Genomic DNA, 22296 nt, shown 5'->3' with positions numbered 1-22296 from the left:
TGATCAGTTCTACAGTTCAGGTGCCAGTCCAGAAACAATGAAAAATTGCAGCGAAGAACCACATTCAAAATCAATATTTCACGTCCACCCTGTCAGGAATTGACCCCAGGACGTAGAATCGTAGGCGAACGCACCAACCACACTACGAGGCGGACTTATCTCCACTCGATTTCAAGTATTTCAGGCAGATGAAGAATACAGTTTTGTGTGTGAAAGACTAACTAATTTGTGAATTATAAAGACTCAGGTACTTTATTTGTTTTTCCATACATTTTAGGGAAGTTTTAAAATAAAATTGTTTTACAATATTTTGAGTTTGTCCAAGCCTAGACTTCCATATTTCCTTCTCTAATATGTTATCCATCCCTGTTGTGATTTGTTAATGAAATTGTATGTTGTATTTCATTTTTATTTTATTTGGTCCAAGAAAACATTTAAAAAATATAATTTCGGATAGCATTAAACTTCCTTATTACAAAATAACCATAAGGTGTTTTTATTTCAATAATACATACAAACATTAAAATATTTTTAAAATAAAAAAATATTCTTACTGACAACATCATTCTATCACAACGGATAACAAGTCAATGATGTGTTTTAAATACTGATTAATCATCTTGTTTACTTAATTTGTCTCAATTAAGTTAATGTTTTTTTAGAAATTAAACCTATTAGGTTTTGTCATTTTTATTTTTTTACTGAAAATGTATTGTTTTTTTTTATATTTGTAATGTAATATCAAACCAAATAAGATAATGTTTTAACAAGATGAAACGCGTCACGTTATACACTCTTGGCAAATGACAAAATGGCAAATCCGCAGTAGAAAATTTTCCCATGATAAAGACGGCCTTTGGGTGACAATTGTTTATTGGAGCGACACGTCTACCGGTGACAGAAAGCATTTTTTAAAATGTGTGAAGAAGTCAGCGATGAAGCCAGAGCTGGACTCAGACCGTCGCCATCAACAACCACCACCAACGAAAATGTGAAGCGTGTGACTGAACTCTTGAAATCAGACCGTCGTTTGAGTGATCCTTTAATGGCACAGATATAAAATATTCCAAAAACTACCATTCACGAGATTGTGATGAAAAATCTGCAGAGAAGAAAAATAGACACAAAGCTGGTGCCCAAAGTCGACCAAAAATTGCGCCCATTTGAAACATGCCAGGAACTTTGGGACTTGTGTGAAAATGACCACCACTTTTTAGACAACATTATAACAGGTGATGAGTCTTGGGTCTTCAAGTACGACCCCGAATCAAAAAAGGAAAGCACCGAGTGGCACACCTCGTCGTCTCCTCGCTCCAAAAAGGCACGAGCAAGTCAAAAATAAAGACCATGCTCATTGTGTTTTTTGACATCAGGGGGCTCGTCCACCATGAGTTTGTACCACTTAAACAATGGGTTCATCGTGTCTGGCCTAACATTTTGGAAAAGGTCTATTGTGACGCCCCTGATGCCTGGAAATCTCACTGGAAGCGATGTGTAGACGCAGGAGGAGCCTATTTTGAAACCTTTTAATGAATTGTACAGATTGGATAAATAATGTTTTTTAATTGAATCACTGAAAATATTTTTTGGACCTACCCTGCATATGGCTTAACTTCGGCTATAATGGGACATCAGCCACCCAGCCTTTTTACCGTTGATAAAGTTGTCCCCCAAATAAAAAATAAAAATATATTCTTTTGACTTTTTCATTATTTGGTACTCGACATGGCTACAAAAAATTAGAAAATAATGAAAAAGTCTATAAACAATAATAACATAATAAATTCAACTGTCTTCAGTTTAGAGCTTAGATATTTCTCGGCGTCAAAGACATTAATACTTTACAGGATCCCGCCTGATTTCAAAATGGCGAAAAATATTTTTATACTAACGACTTATTAAATAGTCAGTTGGTCAATGTTTCAATTGGGATCTGAAAAAAAAAGTTATAATATTATAAAAATATTGAAATGCTTATGAGTAAGAATCAAAATGCAAATGCAATTTTTTATGTTCATGCAAATCAGGTACAAACTCACTTCTTAAATCCAAAACTTGTCAATAAAGATTGCTGAGCAGACAATACAGGAGCTGAGGATTTCCTTTGTAGTCCAGGCCTTCGACAAGACTTGGATTTAGTATAATTATTACATGCTTTGGGCAAAGGTTGACTTCGTATAACACTCAATACAGGAACTGCTTCTTGACTTTCACAAATAAATTCTTCCATGTTTTGACTAAATCCCTAGAATAAATTAAATAAAAACATTAGTTAATTTTGTGTTTATATAATAAATACTCTTTCATCAACAGATGGAAAAATTTAAGAAATATAGATGCTCAAACTATTACTTAAAATTGCTCCTGTTAATATCATAATATATACATTATGTATGTACATATCGTCGGGATCGTACAACAATGACGCATGTGATTTTATTCAACTTTACATGAGAGCGGTTTCAATTTTATTTTGAAGCTTGATGTCACAACTTGATAGTACAGAAGTATACCATTTGATACTTGGGTTAGTTATATATATATTTTTTTCAAACCTGGAAAAAACAGCCCTTATATAACTTTTTCAACACCAAATATAAAAGAAAGTCAATGTCGCATTTTTCGAACATCTGTCATTGTTTTACGATCCTGACGATGTAATTAGATGATTAAATATTTTGAGGGTGAAATGTAATGTTTGTCTATGGATTTTGAAAAATATTTTTTTAATCACTTTAGATAATTTATGTATTAAAAAATACATAGACTACACTAAAAAGGGGAAATATTATGAATACAACATAGTAAAAACTCACCTGCGAAGCTACCGGAGTGACAAGATTCTCAAAGGGATATGTATTTTCATTATAAGAATCTTCAGTATCGGTATTTTGAACTAGTGATATTTTAAATAGGTTATTTTTGAAATCTAAATCATTTCTTTTATTGTTATTGTCTTTTAAAGGTACAATACCATCGCCACAGGAATCAGGGCTGGGTATTTCATCAGTCTGATTAGACAATGATTCCCTTTTTGATAAATCAGAATCATCCACATTTAAAGCCGCAATACCAGAGACATTCAAACCACTTTCATCTTTGACTACATTTTGTAAGTCGAATCTATCTAAAGTACTAACGAATGTATTAAAAAATTTGCTTTCAACTAAATTTTTTTCATCTATAATTGTCCTCTGGAATTTGTTAAGTTTGGTGAATTTTGAAAAAGAACCACTTTCCAACATTCTTTTGTAATTTTTACTTTTTCTCTCTATAATAGGGGAAGTTTCAGGCGATGAACTGTTCTTTTTATCTGGAGATAAACCTCTTTTTTTGCTGGAAGAAGAATCTCCTCTAACTGAAGCTATCTTCTCTGGACTAGAGGACAGGCGCTTCGAAGTATGAAGAGAAAAGGGATTTTTAGATACAACATTCAAAGTTTCTATTGAATCAAAATCTTGTGTTTCTGGAACGACAATATGCTTCTTCACAGGTTCTTTCACAGAATACATAGAGCTCAAATTTTCTATTGTTATGCTGTAAAAAAAAACATACTATATAGTTGACTAAATACATTTTTCACAATATTAGAATACAGGATTTTGAAGAATTGTATTATTTAGTATTTTCCAAAAAATATAAATAAATTTTAGGATTCTTTAATAAAAAGGAATTTTTAAATTTCAAAACAAGCTCCCACAAAAATAAACAATTAATAAATAATTATAAATCACACATAAAACAAGGAATGCATTTAATCCAAGAAAAAGAACTCTTGCTAAAATTAATTTAGAGCATTGCCTTCTGTTCTAAAGGTTAATTTCCTTAATTGGTTCAAAAAAACTTACTCGTCAATTTTGTTTTCCTCACATTTTGCAGAAACAACTTTAGATGCGAGAGATCTTGTCGTAGGAATAATAAATGTAGTCATATTATTTATTTTGGTATTTTTGGGTTTCGGTTTACTGACATGATCCAAAAATTCTTTACTCCAGATGCTTTTATGGGGAGCAATAGGGTTCTGATTCCATCCATTGGTTTTTCCACCTCCAGGCTGGAAAAATAATAACCACTTGGAGAAATACAAAAAATATTTTGAATTCGAAAAATTCTTAAAAAAATTATCTATTTTACTTCATTTAAATTTCAACCGATTTTGTCATGTATTTCTAGTTATGTATTTTTTAATTCTATGCAAACCTTGGCCATATGATGATCAGGATGCCATTCATCCATAACTCTTAATGAGAAAGGGTCCAAATTACCAAGAGCTAATTGAAAGGCTATGTCGGGTTCTAGTGCAGCACCAGCATTGGAGCACATTTGCGGATCGGTACCTAAAACATAGATTATTAAGAAGTTTATCTAACATTAAAATTATTTTTTTTATATTTTTTTATTTCATTTTCGCTTATTTAGGAAACATACAGTACAGGTACATTGTTTTATATTTTACACAGTTAGACTTAACTCTAATGGACCAGTGAAGTTTCCATATTATAAAATAATTATATGTAAGGTTATCAATTAAAGTACAAAAAAGAGAAGGAAAATAAACATAAATAGAAGTCGTTTAAAAAGTACAATTAAAGTTAAAAAATGAAGAAAATTTGTAAAAGTAATCAAAATAAAGAATGAAAAACATGGTTAGATGTAAAAATAAAATAAAATAATATCGTTTTTTTTTAAATGAAAAACATAAATATACACATACATATTTTAAGGGATTCAAAGAAACGATGAGAAGAATCTTTAAATAAGAAAATAAATTTATGTCAATTTAAAAAACATCTTCAAAATTAATGACACATGGATAATATAATAATATAATATAATATAATCAGCAGCAATATATTGATTTCATATACATATACAATATAAGTAGTTAAAAGTAGTTTAAAAGTATAAAAACATGTCAATGCAGCAGAGAAAAAAGAAGGAATAACAGGTATAGCAAGTAATATTGAAAATTAATAAATTATCTAGCGACATTGTATAACAGTAAGTGATGATTTGTATTAGTTATTGCACTGTATTATCAATAATTAAGTTGTAAATGTCTAAATATAATTTTATATTCAAATTATACACAGATTTTAGTATAATTTATTAAAATAATAATTCACGATTATAACTTTTGAACAATGAATTATAAAATTCAAAGGGGGCCTTCATGTTTAACAGTTTTGAGTAGTTAAAAGTAAATAAGGGCTTTAAAATGTTTTACTGCTATTCTCTAGTACAAGTTTATAATATGTACTAGGTTTATTTCTTTAATATTATTTTCCCTATTTTCCCTATTTCTTTAATACAGGACTGATGCAATTATTAAAGTTGTTTACAGATAGTCAAAAGTTCATCAAGGTCAAAATGAAATACAATTTGTGTATTCATTTACGTATATTGTTATCACGCAATTCAGTAAAAAAAAAGATAATTTAACGTCAAAATAATATACGTAGTAAATAGTAATTCTGCATTGACCTCTCCAATGTAGCAAGTAGACATGCCATACAAATCATATAGCTAGTTGTGCGTCATTTTAATTATATTTTGAAAGTAAACAAAACATCACAGTTGTCTATCCATTCGACAGATTTTTTAGCGTTGAGATTATTTCTAAATGCAAGAATCGGTTTAATTTTGGTAAAAATTTATCAGTTGCCCAAAAGGCAAAAAGGATCAACATTTCATTAAAATTATGCCTTTTTTACAACCAGATTAAAATAAGCTGTAAGTAAATACTTAAATAATCTATTATTTTTATGGATAAAGTACATAGTGTTATTTTCATTAAATGCTTAATTAATTCATGTTACTTTAAGGACGCATAAAAAAGTTTGTTTCTGCCTGTTGCGTTGATTTTACCAGTGTATATTATCTGATATAAAAAAAAAATGAACAATAAATTTTACAAAAATATATATATATTTTTTATTTTTATATTAAAGGAAATATTTGCATTTCTACAATTTGTAAATTACTAAATGAGATAAAAATGGGAATCAATTTGTGATAATGTGGAGGCGAACCTTGGAAAAAATTGTGTGCATGTAAAAATGTAAGGAAAGTGAGGACTGTGTTCTATCCTTTCTGCCTACCCTTATGGATTTGTTGTATAACAGATCCATAGTAAAAATATAATTTTTCTCTTTTCTTGAAACAAAGACATTAGATTATCTTAGCTTCAAGTTGCTACTAGGATACGACATATTTATCGTGTAGTTAATAATAATAACAGTTCAGTAACTAATTACCTTCATCTTCCAAATTATTTAGTGGCAAAAGTTTCCTTTGTAGGGGATCGTAAACCAATTGGTGCTTGAAAGTAGCTTCAGCTTTCAAAAATCCTTCGCGGTATTCATCACTCACTACCATTTGTGATTTGTTGAAATATGATGGCAATTTACGGAGCGCCTGAAGTGGAACCAAAATTAATATAACACGAATCAATGCATCAATCTTCAGTTGAAAATAAATCTAATTATGTTACCTGCAACATTTCAATTGAAGTATGATAAGCAGAACGACACAGTTGAATATAAAAATTATTCTGAATTGACTCACTAACGAATATTTAGTTTATTAGAAGCAATTCAAAGGATTTAAAAGAAAGTTTTTAAGGAATGTAAAAAAACACATAATTAAAAAATTAAGAACAGAAAACAGTTCCCCAAGAACTGTTAGGAATTAAATAAAAAAGTCACAAGTAGTTTTGGTAAATCATAAGAATACAAATATGTACATCTTTTAATTGAATCAAAGGAGTGTGTATAAAAAAAAACATACATTGCTTATATCGGGATCTCTGGTAGCGTTGATAAACTGTCTTGCTTTAGCCAAACCAATACCAGGTAATGAAGACAGGTAGTCACAGCCCGACATGATACACATTTGGCGAAACTTGATGAAACTGTAGTGCTCCAGGGGACATTTCATTACCAGGGGCAACTTGGAGCTCTCTACCAATACACCGTTGCCATTTAAATCCATTTTAAATAAAATCTGTGAAACATTGAAATTCAAATATGTACATATATTTGCTTCGCTAAATTTTTATGAATTAAAATAAAATTTCCGCACCTAATGGTGCATAGGGCACTGCATTGGTACACCAATCGCAGCGTATCTTGATCATTTTTTGTTACATGAAGATAAGATTATCAGTCTTACGCTTCGGGTACCAATCCAGGGACTATGAAATATTCTGGTGTGAAAACACCCTTTTAAATAAATATTTCATATCAACCATGTTGGGAATCAAACCAGAGACCTCTTGCTTGGTAGGCAAACGTGCTGACAATTACACCACGATGCAGTCAATTATTTTTATTTTATTATTTTTTACAAGACTAAAATATTAATTTGTGTCTAGCGGATATCCCGCAAGAGATGGGAGGGTCCAATGTCTTGGAGAATACTTGCTCCAATGTTAAGAAAATTATTTAATATGTAAATTTACCTCTTTCAAAACCGGTTCGCACAATGAAAGAAAAAAATTTAAAAGCGAAAGGTGCAAATGTGCTTTAGTTCAGATTTAATAATAAAATAAATAATAATTAATAATTAAATAAAAATTAATGAATTGCCACAAAATACATTTCGTTTCTTACTTCTTTTTTCATTTAAATCTACAACGAAAAGTTAGAAATAAATTATAAAAATATAATATTAAACAAAGTAAACCCTTGTTACCTTGTTACATCCAAAAAGAATAAGATCTGAGTCTTCTGTGATGATTATTTGGGCTATATTTATTTTATTTAGATACGCCATTTGCGCATCAGCCTCATACGGAGCCACAATACAATCCACATTTCTCTGTCGACATTGTTTTATTAACTGAAGAGCCATTTCGTGAGTTATGTCTACGCTTCGCCGTAAATAAGATCGTGCTTCTTCCATCTGCAAGGGACAGAAGTTCATCGTTATCATTTCATGTCTGCTTCCTAGTTGAGGTAAATGGCATCCACAAACAGAAATTCCCTACACCTCTAAGCTGTTAACTTCTGCGCATCCTTTCAAATTAGATCCAGCCCATAGTTCTGACGTCTAATGATTATCACAAACTTGAATTTAAGAGGCTATTCTAAACAACTCACTTTTGGGAAATGGGAATTTGTTGTAGTAGAGCGAGGTTCGAACCTCAAACTTTTGAAATGTGAGTCCGCGACACTAGCCACAGGACCACAACCCAGTTCAAACGAAAACCCAATCTTGACAAACTGTCAGCAGTGGGTGTCGAGAACTAAATGCCTTATTGCTAAGCATGGTAAAGGTTCTCAAGAGATATCTGCAGGGTGTGGCTTAGCCAACTATATCCATATCACCGCCACTCGATACAGTTGTCACCGGAAGTTGCAAGTTATATTTTATCTAACTTTTAGGAATACAAACTGTTTTGTACAGCTTCTAAACAATAATTTATCGTTGCAGTGAATGGAAAAACCAATTAACTGGAAATTTAAAAATAAATTAATTTTAGTCATTCACAGGACATATTTGAAATACCTGACCAAGACGTAGAAACTCAGCTGCCCGAATTTTAGCCGTTGTACGAGATCTGAAAAGAAAAAACACATGCATTAGTAACACATGCATTAGATGAAAAAAGAAAATATGCACTCAGAATAAAGAGAAAACCTGTGTTATTATTACCAAAAAGTGAGTGTGATAAGACAGAGTCGGACCTACCATAGGTTCAGTTGGCACAAAGAATCTGACACGTGCTAACAAGGGAGGGGAGAATAACATGCTCGTATTAATTTACAAATGTGAATATTCCCGTCCCTTTGTGATGGCGCACTAGATTCCGTTCGATCCGGCACTGTTGACGGACAATTCAAATTATATATATATTTCCTCATCCCTTAGCCTTTTTACGAGCTCTTTTTTTTTTCTCATGTCTTAAATAATATATTATTTTTCTCTTTACTGTGTAACATGTTCTTTCATTATATTTGTGAAAAACTTTAACTGGATTTATGTACTATTTTTTATATTTTGTATTCTTAGATAACATAACTGTTGTTTTTCCTTAATAAATAAAAATAAAAATATATATTTTTTTTTTTTTTATTACTTTAATCAAACATTTTTACAGTTTTAACATTTATGTTTTCTTATTTTTTACCAAAACTAAAATCCCACGAAGCCACTTTCTGTAACTTGTTGGTGGAGATTTATATTTATACTAACTTTTATAATATTATCTAAATTTATAAAAACAATGAATTTACAGATATAATAAAGAGCCGGAAAGATCAGTTATTTACATGTATATACAAATATTTATTTTTATTTTTATACAAGAAAATATATGAAAAATTTAAATATTTACATATGAGCTACTATTCGTACATAAACTTTTGATCGAGTGGCCACTCTCTTATTTTGCTTTTGTTGCATTGTGTGTTAAATTTGAATTATTTCGGCAATAAATTAAAAATGCTAGGTACTAAATAATTAAGAGTTCTATTACCATACTTATTACATAATTTTGGTACAAACAAACCATCATTATATGTGAAGCGTGTATTATGGTTATGTTTGGGAGGAATTTTGAAAGTATTTTTCACAAAATATTAAACAAACAAGAGAACTAGAAAAACATCTAAGAAAAATAAGTCTAGATATATCGCTAGCCCAAAGCAACAGTGAGATAAACCCGAAATTTCCAATTTTGAGATACACATGCAGATATGTTTATAACTTATATAAATTTATGTTTTCAAATAATAAAATATTAAAGTTAGATAGTTAACCTATGTGAAAGTGTAGTATTCATAATCTACTTTAAATAATTCAATTCCGTCAGACCCTTTGCACACCTCAAAGTCCGATTATCTGATAATAAGTTCTCGATGTATGCAAGGGAAGCGATTAGCTGATGAATATCGATAAATCGAATGCGATAATTTTAGAAAGAAATTAAAGTATGACTAAATATAAAATTACTATGAATGGGGTTATACTAACACGGGTAGAGGAATTCGTGTGTCTCGGGAAGTATGTTTACTAGGGATAGAATGAGAAAAATATTGAAGGGATGGTGATTGCCGGGAACAGAGTGAACGGTGCACTGAAATCAACCTTGGAAAATAAATGTTTGTCACAAGAGCCAAAATTAACAGATCACAATGGAGTCCTGGTCCCAACTCTGATGTATGGGAGAAAAGAAAAACAGGGATGAAAATAGGCTGAATGCTGTCGAAATGCGATTTCTTAGGCGAATGTGTGGTAAAACTATGTACGATAGATGCACGAATGTCGAGATCCGTACATTATGTGAGGCATTATCGACAGAATCAGGAGAGGGGTGCTGCGTTGGTTTGTACATGTAAGGCGAATGGACAGCAAAAGAACGGCTAAAAGGATCTTCGATGCGAATGTTGATGGATGCAGAAATAGAGGAAGACCGAGACAAACATGGCATGGCCAAATCCAACAAATACTTGAAGATGGACATGTCAAAAGTCAGAATAATCGGCGCGTGCGCATGATAAAATGTATGAATGTAGAGAAGCGAGATCTGTATGCAAAAATTGAGTGATGTGGCGTTATATCCTATCTGCCTACCCTTTTTTATATTTTTTATAAAAGGAATAACCCGCTAAGCTTCTATTTTGAGGCTTGTCAGAAGGTGGGATAGAGGGGATATGGAAGGAGGTACTGAAAAATACACCACAGCACCCAGACCAATCGAGAAAAAAATCTTTCTTGGATATTTTTCTTGCAACTGGCGAGAATCGAACCCGCGACGCCAGTTTCATAGTTTGCCGTATAACCAACTGCGCCACGGCGCCTGTCAAACGGGAAAACGATATGTATCTAATGAATTCCTTCAGAAATATTTTGGATAGTTGAATGGATACTCACTCTCGTCGTTTTTTCTCTGTTAGAGCTTTCGCCGGCAGGTGTCGGCCGTCAAATACGAGAATCGGTTTAATTGAATGGGATAATAGCATGTTGACATACTTCATACAGTATTTTATATGTCTGGAAAATGAATTATATATCAGTCAACAATCAGTACAAGTTATAGCAGATCATACCATCTAACGTATAATGTGTACGTACGCATCCGTAAATTCTCCCCTGGCTAGTTTATCGGCACATGAAAAGGCACCTTTATGCAACCAGCAATACGTATCTACAGCAACTGTACATCCTGAAAACTCTGAGATATTACACTTTTTGGAAGCTTTCTCTAGAAACGGTATGAGTCCCGTTATGCCCATTGTATCATTAAACGTAATACGTGATGTCTTCTCAGTATATTTATTTATTGTAAATAATTATTGACAGCTATATCAAAACCTCCGCTCAGCTGGGAAATGTCAAATTCTTGTGGCGCGAAACATACATTTTGGCCAACTGTGACATAATATAAAATAAATGTGCCGAATTTTTTTCGTGTTGGCAGTATTTTATTATAATAGATAACTTATATAGCGCCACTTCCGTAATAAAATACCTCAAGGGCGCTTTACATAGTGATTATATTGTTAAATGAATTTAATTGAAGATTTTAAATTTGTAATTTAATTAAAACAATTTATTTTGTTGTCACATGCTACGGATTTATTCTAATGATTTAGAGAATAAGTGGGTTTTAAGTTTTTTCCGAAACATCACTTCACTTTCACAGCCTCGCACCTCTGCTGGGAGAGCATTCCATGCCATAGGGCCTGCGACCGCAAATGCGCGTTCACTAAATTTAGTGCGCTGTTTGCATACAGGTATAATAACTTTTCCTCTCACCGTAGACGTAGCTGATCTAAGCGTGAGACGCCTGTCAGCTAGTTCATCTGGAATGCATAGTTCTCTTAGATATTCCGGAGCAGTTGTGCAGTGACTTATACATAAGCCAACAGAGTTTGTATTCGACCCTCTGAGGAAAACGTAGCCAGTGTAGTTCCCGAAGTGGTGGAGTGATATGACTGAACTTAGAGATTCCGAAAATAAGTCTCGCTGCGGCACTCAATACAGATTGTATGCCGTGTTTATGAACGTTGCTCTAGAAAATACGCAGACGAAAATTGAATAAAAAATGTTCGCACAAAATCATTTTCTATGGGATAGAAATAATCTCTGGTGTAGAGTTTTTTGGTTGATCGGTGTTTATGTTAGCGATTTCATTATTTCATGTTTCATTGCATTCATAGATTACACAAGCTGGCTTCATTCCGTGTCGCTCTAGTATTGAAAGTAAATAATGTAAATCATATAAAATATTGTAATATAGCGTGAAACTTATACTTCACTTTCATAGATTTAACTAAGTTTTGATTGTACTTGTTTGTTTATAACTTCTAAACAATATTTGCGTTGTTATTTACCGTTGTCACCCAACGATAAAATAAACTACTATGGCATCTCCTCTTGAAAATTTGGAGACTCAGTTAGAAATGTTTATTGAAAATGTAAGACAGATAAGAATTATTGTAAGTGATTTTCAACCTCAAGGTCAAAGCGTCCTAAATCAGAAAATGTAAGTATATATTTATCTATATCTTCATAAATATACTAAACCAAAAATGTACTGTTTATTTTGTGTCCAAACGCTTCCATATACTTCTCCATTTATACTATACTACAGAAGGATTCACGACCAGAGTCTTCTCTTTCTTAGAATTACAAATGGTTTATTGTCCATTAAAGCCTGAAAAATACAGTTAAGCTACATAATTTAATCGGTCATTTGAGAAACACCATTAGTCGGTCGGTGTAAATTTTCAGAAATCACAGAAAACCTCAGAGTAATAACGCGCTTAAAAACTGTTTTTTTTTTTAAACTTAGTATAAAATGTTTATTTATTATTTTATTTATTACGGTTCACAAACAATAAAAAATACATATGACATTGGTATAATAATCACAAATTGTTGTTAAATGTGAACACAGCATGCTCAAATAAAGAAAAAAGAAGTTTATAATAGATCTATATTTATCTACTTTAAATTAAAAAGCCAGCTAATAGTCTGTTGTGTTATTATTTATCATTATTTTTTGATAAAACATTATTTTATTAACAGAATGAAGTGCGTTTCATGTTAGTCACATCTGCCAAAACCTGACTGATGGGTTTTCTCAAATGACTAATTAAATTTTTATCAAATTCCAGGAAGACTGTAATTATTAGTAAAGGGTAGCCAGCTGCCAGATTTCGCCAATCGGAGTATAGTGACACGTTGATTACAAAGTTTGATATGATTTTTTCTCATATTTCAGTCAGTCGCTTGTAACGGGACTTCAGGAGGTAGATAAATTAAAAAGTCAAGTTCAAGATATTCACGTGCCACTTGAAGTTTTTGAGTAAGTATGAAAAATTCTCTGCTCTATTGAAAGGTTTTTTGTTTTGTACGCTAATAAATCTTAATGGAATGGAATCAAAATTTAGAATAATGCTTATACAAATAATACTTTTAGCATATCAACAACAACAAACCATCATGCCGTTTCCCCGTAGGGGTATGCAGAGAGGATAGAATGCCATAACACTATATTGGCATACAGACCTCGCTTCCTCTACATTCATACATCTTCTCATGCACCCACGCCGATTATTCCTACTTTTGACATGTCCATCTTCAAGTATTTGATGGACTCGATCGTGCCATGTCTTTCTCGGTCTTCCTCGTTTTATGCATCCATCAATATTTGCATCATAGATCCTTTTAGCCGTTCTTTCGCTGTCCATTCGCTCTCCATGTCCAAACCAACGCAGCACCCCTTTCTTGATTCTGTCAATAATGCATTACTCAGCCTTACACACTTCACGGATCTCGACATTTGTGCACCTATCATACATTGTTTACCACACATTCGCCCGAGGGATCGCATTTCGACAGCATTCAACCTACTTTCATCATCATCCAATTCCATACTTCGCTCCCATACATTAGAGTTGCCACTAGAACTCCGTTGTAAACTGCTAGTTTAGCCTCCTGCGATAAACATTTGTTTGCCAAAGTAGATTTTAGTGCACCGTTCACCCTGTTCCCGTCACTCACCCTCCTTTCAATATCTTTCTCGGCCTTTCCGCCCCTAGTAAACATACTTCCCAGGTACACAAATTCTTCTACCTGATTCAGAATATCTCCGTTCACGCTGATCTCACATTTAGTTATATTTTCATCCCTTTCAAAAACCATCACTTTCGATTTATCAACATTCATAAGCAAATCGCTTTTCTTGCATACATCATAGACTTTTGTTACCAAGAATTGAAGGTCTTCTTTGCTGCTAGCAAGAAGCACGGCATCATCCGCGTACAGAAGACAGTTAACAGTTATACCAATCATTTTGGCTCCCATTCTTAAATCTTTCAGTTTTTTCATACAGTTATCGATGTATATGTTGAACAACCATGATGACATTACACATCCCTGTTTGACTCCTTTCGGAATATTAAACCACGATGTGAATGACCCATTTACCTTCACACATGCTGTGCTGTCCTTATACAGTGACGCAATAGCCCTTGTCAGGTTACCATTCACTCCATACTCCGATAAAACCTTCCACAATTTCTCTCTGCCAACTCTATCAAATGCCTTTTGCAGATCGACAAATGCGCAGAAAAATTTCTGGTGTTTAGCCAGAAACTTTTCTGTCATATTTCGCAGAGCAAATATTTTATCCATACATCCTCTTCCATTCATAAATCCACTTTGTATATCCCAAACTCTATCTTTAGTCACTTTTCTTACTCTCTCAATCAGTATTCTGCCATAAATCTTTCCAACAGCGCTCAAAAGGCTGATAGCTCTATAGTTTCCGCAATCCACCCTAGAGCCTTTTCCCTTGTATAGAGGCATAACAACAGCTCTCCTCCAATCAGGGGGAGTCTATTCCTCCTCTAAACATAGGTTAATAATAATAATTATGGATAACTTATATAGCGCCATTTTCGTAATATAATACCTCAAGAGCTTATGTAGCCGTACCAAAATTATTTCTCCACCCGCTTTTATAAACTCTGTGGTAATGTTATCATAACCTTGCGGTTTCCCATTAGCATTTTTAATTTCTTCCATACTTATCTCTTTCGCATCGTCATCTGCATTTATGTTTACTTGAGAAGGTGGTGCGCTGGCTATATTTCCTGTATGCGTTTCGTACACCTCAAAATATTCCTTCCATCTCGTTTTAATTCCACTATCATTCGTCACCATTTTTCCATCGTTTCCTATTACTGCTGTCATACATCCACTATCCTTACTTTTTTGGGAATTTTTAACTGCTTTCCAGAATATTTTCATATTTTCTTGGAATTTTTTTGTCATTTTTATTCCCTCACTTTCTTTCAGTAATTTTTTTCTTTCACACACACCTTGTTTTACTCTTTTCTTACATTCAATATATACACTTTTTAATGCGGCATATTTTTTTTTTAGAATATCAAAATACAACAATGCATGTAATTTTTAGTGTTAAAATTTTCAGAATTTGTTTGATCCATAGAGAATTAAGAATAGTCCAGAAACCGCATACGCACATCAAACAGAAGGCGACTCAACTACTCATAAATGAGTTGGTTTACGTTTTGACCCATTAGTTTCTTTGTAGACGTCGCTCAGTACCCAACTCCTGATTTAAATTCAACTATGCCGTGTTGTGTCCTTTTAAAGTTTAGAAATACTGCTAGGATCTTAAAGAAACAGGATGCAATCACATATCATCTGTAATTTGCAAATGAATGTGTATATAACAAATGCATTACTTAAAAATGGAATTATTTTTCTATCTGTCAGATTGTCGAAGAAACAAATTTCGTTAGTGTTGCCAAGGTAGTAAATTTTTTTACCTTTCTTTGCTCATCTAATGAAAGAATTATTGAAAATTAGACCACAGATTAAACAACGCCATGTTTGAACGATATTATCTTTAGAACAACAAATATTATTTAACATGATATAAAAATATCCGTTTTATGTCAAATAAAATTTGTTTTATATTTTAAGTTCAAAGTTCATTAATTCAATTACTCTTATTAAATGACCCTTTACTTATCTACTCTGTTGTGTCAATCAATGTTTCCGTGTGCACAATAAAATTTTAGTGAAATTAAAAGATTACTATTTTTTTACCTTACATTTGTGTTATGATTTTTTTTTTTCCCATCAAGCAACATTACCCGGCGACTTCACGAATGCACGCGGTGAAAGTAAGGCGGAGTGGGGGCATTATTGGACACAGTCCGATGAATTCAAATTCGACGCTCCTGGACTATTCTTAATTCTATGGTTTGATCATTAGTAAAAGTTAAAAATCGAAAGTAAATGTTACAATTTAAAAAAAATAATACTTTTTTACAACTATTACTTTTGATTTTCTTAACTACAGTTGAACTCGGATGGAACGCTCACGGAAATAGTGAGATCTCTGATGTAATAAGGAAACAGTCTTTGACAACTTACTTTATAGTTTTCTCCATACATTTATTCACCTTTATAACAAGTTTTTTCTCAAACATCGAACAAAAATATTGTCAACAATTTAGCGAAAACTCTTCAAAATGTAATTTTCAAAATAATAACCCAAGTAATAAAATCTAAACGGGGGGCTAACTTACGACCGATGCCACTGAGCATTGGGATCGGATTACGTTTATGGCACTCTATGTACACAATAAATGGTGACACGTATTCAAAAGATCCATTTTTTGTATTATTTCCTCCTGTTTGCTCTCAGTTGCTTATACACCAGCCTTACTGCTCCAGGATTTGACTCTTAAAAACAAAAGATAGTTGTATAAAACTACGAAGTCGAAAGGTTCGAAAGTTGTTCAGGTCTTCGATTTGAATATTCTTTTGTGTACCTTACCAGGCACACGCAGTGAACTTTTGTATTATAAATAAATAAATATAGAAATTTATCACAACAGAGGGGCAAAACATTTTTGAGAAGGGAATATGGAAGTATAGACATTTACAGGGCTAATGACCTGTCATTGACTGGTTTAAGTGGCCACTTTACACACTTCTATGTCTATGTTTGAACTTCCACATTTCCTCAACCCTTCCACCTGTTGACTTTTGTGAAGTAAAGGATCTAAAACATAAATTGATAGGGGTGAGATTCATCTGGCTGAATTATTTCACCTACTAGGCGACGCCTTAAAATACTTTTCAATTTTTGGGAGTGGAATCCAACCTTGTCTACAAACATTTGGACGTACTTAAAACATTGCCGATTTAAACAAGTAAATTATTTTTCTTTTCAGTTACATTGATCAAGGAAGAAATCCTCAACTTTATACTAAAGACTGCATCGAGAAGGCACTGACGAAAAATGAAGAAGTGAAAGGAAAAATAGATTCCTACAAACGTTTTAAAGCACATTTACTGGTGGAGTTATCTCGTACATTTCCTAATGAACTCAATAAATACAGAGCTATCAAGAGAGATGAGTAATAGTTATAGCTTATAAGTTCATATTTATATAATATTTCAAAATAAATTATTTCAAAAATATCTTGTAAATAAATTCCTAGGTTTAATAATTTTGTTTCCTTTATTCAATGGCTTATTATTGCACTAGACTTTGATAGCAAATATATATTCTTAGCTTAACCCTTCATAGGACACTTATTTTGTGTTGGTTTACATTTTGCAAACCTAATAAAATGTTTTTTTTTAAAAGATAATAAACCTATTGCATTTGAAAAGGCTAAGTGGAAGACTGATGTACAAGTGTACGTTATTATGATACTCTTATGACATAAGATTTTTTATTAATAGAAAATAATTACCTTAATTTTGAAATGTACCACTTTTCTCTAGGTGTCCTATAAAGGGTTAAAGCAAGAATGTTACAGATGGGTGGATATTACTGATGTCTATAGTTACATTTTTTTGAAATCTTGTTCGATGAGTAATGAATAAATATTCTTTAAAATTTGAAATCAGATTATGAATTACTATGAGCAAATAGTTTAATTACTCCATACTAGTCTTCTGATGGCTAGAAGGAATGGAAATAAGAGGAAGTGTTTCTTCAGATGTGATTTTAGAAATGATGCTGCATAGTGGATTAGAGATGGTTCATAAATGAGCCACATGAACTGAGAATGTATTAGTGAATAAGAAGCAACTATTATTAGTTATTGAATGTGTGCCCTGAGAAGAGATTAGTTGTGATCTGATAAACGTATCATGTAAGCGGAGTGATAGGGCTATTCTGTTTGTGTTAGTGAATAAGCATTCATGGTGTTATTGAAATTTTATTTTGGGTAAATAATATTTGTTGAATAATGAAAAGTGTAAATGGGCCTCGTGTTATAGTGGTTAGTGCATTTGTCTACCAAGCACAAGGCCTCGGTTTGATTCCCACTAAGTTTCACTAAATATTTTATTTAAAGTATTTTTTCACTGCAATATTCCATTTATCATTGGACCGGCACCTGGCATAGCAGAATAATCATTAAATGATTTTTCCATTCATGTATGTAACAAATGATTAAGATATGTTGTGATTAGGATTGCTAGGTTTCTGGCTTTATATAGCTTGGTTATTGTTATGTCTGTTTGGTCTTGAAAATCTTTTTGAACCTGACAATGTGTGCATTAATCGGGTTGTGGTCTCGTGGCTAGTGTCTCGGACTCACGGCTCAAAGGTCCATGGTTTGAATCCCACTCTACCCCAACTTGATTTCCATTTTCTAATAGCGAGTTATTCAGAACTCCTTGAAAATGGACCTTAAAATTAAAATATTTGGGTAAATCACAAGAACGCATTTATTTCTTTTACCAAAAAAAAACTTGCACTTGGGCCAGTAAAATATCAAATAAAGTGTTCCTGTATCTTAATAATTATTTTGTGGAAAGAAACTTTAGCATCTTGGAAAAAGCATGGACATACAAAAAAGTCTCCCTGTAAACACTAATAAGTTTTTTTTTTAAAAGTGCTATTTGTGTTGCAATAAATAATTCTTAAAAACAGTGCCATTAACAATGCCACGCATAGAAAAAAATCAAGTGCTTTAGAGGGAAAGGTGTAAATGAGTCCCACAAGTTTGCCTAGTCAATCATTCATTAATAAAAATGTATTATTTATTTTCACTCTCTGAAAATTTTATCATTCATAAAAAAGTACTTTTTTTTTTTTTGTTAACTCTTAATGAGCTGCGCTAAAAAAATCCTTCGAGCGCGATACTGTAACATCGTGTTACATCAAGCAAAAGACGGAATATTCTGAAGTTCAGACATCTGATGGAGACATACGGTTTAATAATTCGTTATCCATAATTTATTTATTTATTATTATAACTAACTAAAGTTAAGTAAAAAGTTATAAAATATAAAGAAAACAAAGTTAATTATTATGGTTAAACTCAGTAAAAGTAATGTATAGTAAAAAAAAAAGAATAAAAGATTATCGTGTTAGTTCTGCTACTACGATCTTGCCCTCGACTCACTCTGGTAGAACTTGGTCTTGTAATGCTCGGGGTTCCTTTTAGGAAGCCATGGGTCCTCGGGTACCCGAATTATTCCTTGTTTAGGGGTGAATCGGTTGGAAGAACAGAATTATAAGTCAGTTGTTCGTTACAATTGAGTTTATTATAAGAATTATGGAGAAACAGGACATCAAAAATGGACAATGTTAATTTACAGTGTGTACAATAGTTGACAGTATTTCTAGAACAACTTACAGGGTTATTCCTCTGGGAATTCAAATGTTATTACAGTGGCCATTATTTTCAAATACAGGTTTTTTAAATTGTAAATTTGGCCAGGGGTTATCTACGAGAAACAGTTTGATTGAGATTAATTCAGTGGATTAATAATGTACAAAAATGTTAAGCAAAATTATTTCTAAGTTACTAGCAACCCAAATAAATTTTGCCAGGGGTTCTCTTGTGGAAACAGTAAAATTCACTTTTCCTGATGACAAAGGCACTGTGTTGGACAAAACCACAAACCTTGACAGTGGATGCTCGAAGAAAATACCGGTTATTTGTAGATTCGAACCATCCTAGCGAATCTTCATGAAGAGGAGATGCAGCCTGACTATCCGCCGCTTTAAAAGAAATTAATGGAGTTGAAGGTCCGCGCGAGACGCCATTACGTGATCACCGTGCGTGGACCCGATTAAATTGTGGGGGTAACGAGACGCTCCATGCTAGAATAAGCATTTAATTACAAAAGGTACTAGACAAAAGATTAAGCATTAGATCCGTACTTTAAAAGATACTTACAATATGGAGAGTCGTTGATTAAACAAAACGGTTTGTTTTAACGGACACTATTTCAAATGAGCGTTGCTTTGATTTATTTATCCGTAAAAGAGTAGCGAATTATGCACTGAACTTTATGGAAAAGCAAGTATTATTATTTAATTGAACGTTATTTTTGCTTATCCACCAAGCAGGTTTACCGAGGAAACATTTTATGATCGGCACATTTTTTTGTATGAATAAAATGCTGGAAGCTTCTACGCTTCGCGCGGGAACTATTGGGTTCCGAGAGAGACGTGCGCACTTGCCCAAGGTCCAGCGGGGCATGGGTTGGCGTGCCAGCCGTGCTTTAAAGGACTGAGAGTATGGTCACGTGGTCGCCCGGTGTAGTTCGGTTCGAACGACGGTTAGGCCTTTTGAAATTATTTAAAATGGCGACTTATTTTTTATTATTATTACGTTTAAATTTGTTTAAGCTCCGATCATTGTTGGTTTATTTTTATAATAGTCGTGGGACACGACAAGATTTATAGTAAAAGAGTGAAGTATAGAAGAAAAGTAGCAAAAAAGAGATGCATTTTAGGTTTGTATATCTTACATAGGCACACAAATTCAGCAAAAATAAAAATAAATAGACATTTTTATGAATATATTATACAAACAGACTGTATCTCTGGTTCATTGGTTATTGTTGCAAAGTCAGTAGTACTTACTTCCCATGTACAACCTAATGAGCATGAACCCATCTAGGTAGCAAGTATGACTGCTTGTATATATAATGTTTCAGGGGTCTCAAACTAATTATTTTATTTATTCTATCTTAAAATTAAAGAAAATACATATTAAAAATCAAATAAAAATGTTGCATATAAAAACTAAAAACAAATAGAAATATTATATATGCACCACAGGACAAAAAAAACTACAAGTTTACCTACTACCGTATCCTTTGACTTTACTGAACCCTTTTTCTAAGGAATCCTTTATTGATACTTCTTTCTTTTGTACGACAAATTAAGGACACTATGTGTCACCTTTCTACAATATTTACATTTTAAAATGTCTCAACAGTCTTGTTTTACCAGCGTTTGAGTGAACATAACACAACAATCATGGAAAGTGCAAAGCAAATGTCGATTGCGATAAAATCCAAAAAATTCACATTGTCGCAAGAAACCTTATCTAATTGTGAAATATTTCGCCAAATTGGGTATTCAGAAGGGGTGCAGTGAGGAATTTATAAAAAAAATTCAAGAATCTGGTTCCATAGAACGGAAAAAGGAAGTGGACGGGGGCGCGTGACATCTGCCCGAGATGATCAATTAATAAAAAAAATTGTTATGCGCGATCGATTTTTAACGGCACCTGAAATACATGCAGATGTGCAGTCTACCAGCACATCCACGTTTTCAGTGAAGGCAGTGTCCAGGCGGCTGTTAAAGCATGGTTTCCAAGCACGAAGTGCAGCAAAGAAACCATTACTCATGGACAAAATGAAGAAGGCTAGACTGGATTGGGCGAAGGAGCACCAGAATTGGACCTTAGAGGATTAGCAAAATGTTATTTTCTCCGATAAATCAAAATTCAACCTTTTTGGTCCAGATGGGAGAAAGATAGTTCGACGAAAACCTGGGGAAAGATACCATCCGTCTTGCGTCACTCGAACTGTTAAACACTCACCCTACGTCATGATATGGGGGTGCATGACAGCGTACAGTTTGGGCCCCCTAAATTTTGTACAGGGTACTATGAATGCCATCCAGTACAAAAAAGTGTTGAAAAACCAAGTTATTCCAACAATCGAGGACATTACTCAATACACCGCTGACCCGATTTTTCAAGACAATTCTGCCCCGCGCCATAGAGCCCGCACTGTGAGTACAAATATTATTTTTTTAATGCTTCTTTGTGACCACTTGATTAATAATTTGTTGTTTTTATTACAGATCACTGAATTCAAGGATAAAATTGGCGTAAAATCGTTGACATGGCCCGGGAATAGCCCTGATTTAAACCCGATCGAAAATTTATGGGCAATTATGAAAAAAAAAGTCGGAAAAAAAAAACAAAAAACATTGAATTAAAAAAAAAAAAATCATGTACGGGAAGAAGA

The 22296-nt window shown here is 32.9% G+C and overlaps 2 protein-coding genes across 2 annotated transcripts; one reads left to right on the top strand and one right to left on the bottom strand.

Annotated features, from left to right (window-relative positions):
* Nucleotides 1-855: 855 nt before the first annotated feature.
* Nucleotides 856-11351, bottom strand: tos (Exonuclease tos). Its single transcript, XM_088231338.1, has 11 exons — nucleotides 11080-11351; nucleotides 10879-10998; nucleotides 8512-8563; nucleotides 7696-7905; nucleotides 6790-7005; nucleotides 6258-6417; nucleotides 4201-4337; nucleotides 3849-4054; nucleotides 2817-3537; nucleotides 2040-2245; nucleotides 856-1933 (listed from the first exon to the last, which is right to left on the bottom strand). The coding sequence occupies exons 1-11, from the start codon at nucleotides 11238-11240 to the stop codon at nucleotides 1915-1917; spliced, it is 2208 nt and encodes a 735-aa protein (XP_088087464.1). The 5' UTR covers nucleotides 11241-11351; the 3' UTR covers nucleotides 856-1914.
* A 739-nt stretch (nucleotides 11352-12090) lies between these two features.
* On the top strand, nucleotides 12091-17912 carry MED10 (mediator complex subunit 10). Its single transcript, XM_088231339.1, has 3 exons — nucleotides 12091-12493; nucleotides 13235-13318; nucleotides 17232-17912. Exons 1-3 carry the CDS (start codon nucleotides 12372-12374, stop codon nucleotides 17419-17421), a joined length of 396 nt encoding a protein of 131 aa, XP_088087465.1. The 5' UTR covers nucleotides 12091-12371; the 3' UTR covers nucleotides 17422-17912.
* The last annotated feature ends 4384 nt before the right edge of the window (nucleotides 17913-22296 follow it).

Source organism: Micrasema longulum, unplaced genomic scaffold (genome assembly GCF_059751315.1).
Source record: "Micrasema longulum isolate JH-2025_06_02 unplaced genomic scaffold, ASM5975131v1 h1tg000874l, whole genome shotgun sequence".
NCBI lineage: Eukaryota > Metazoa > Arthropoda > Insecta > Trichoptera > Brachycentridae > Micrasema > Micrasema longulum.
Note: the sequence above shows the minus strand (reverse complement) of the source record. Positions and strands in the feature narration are given on the sequence as shown.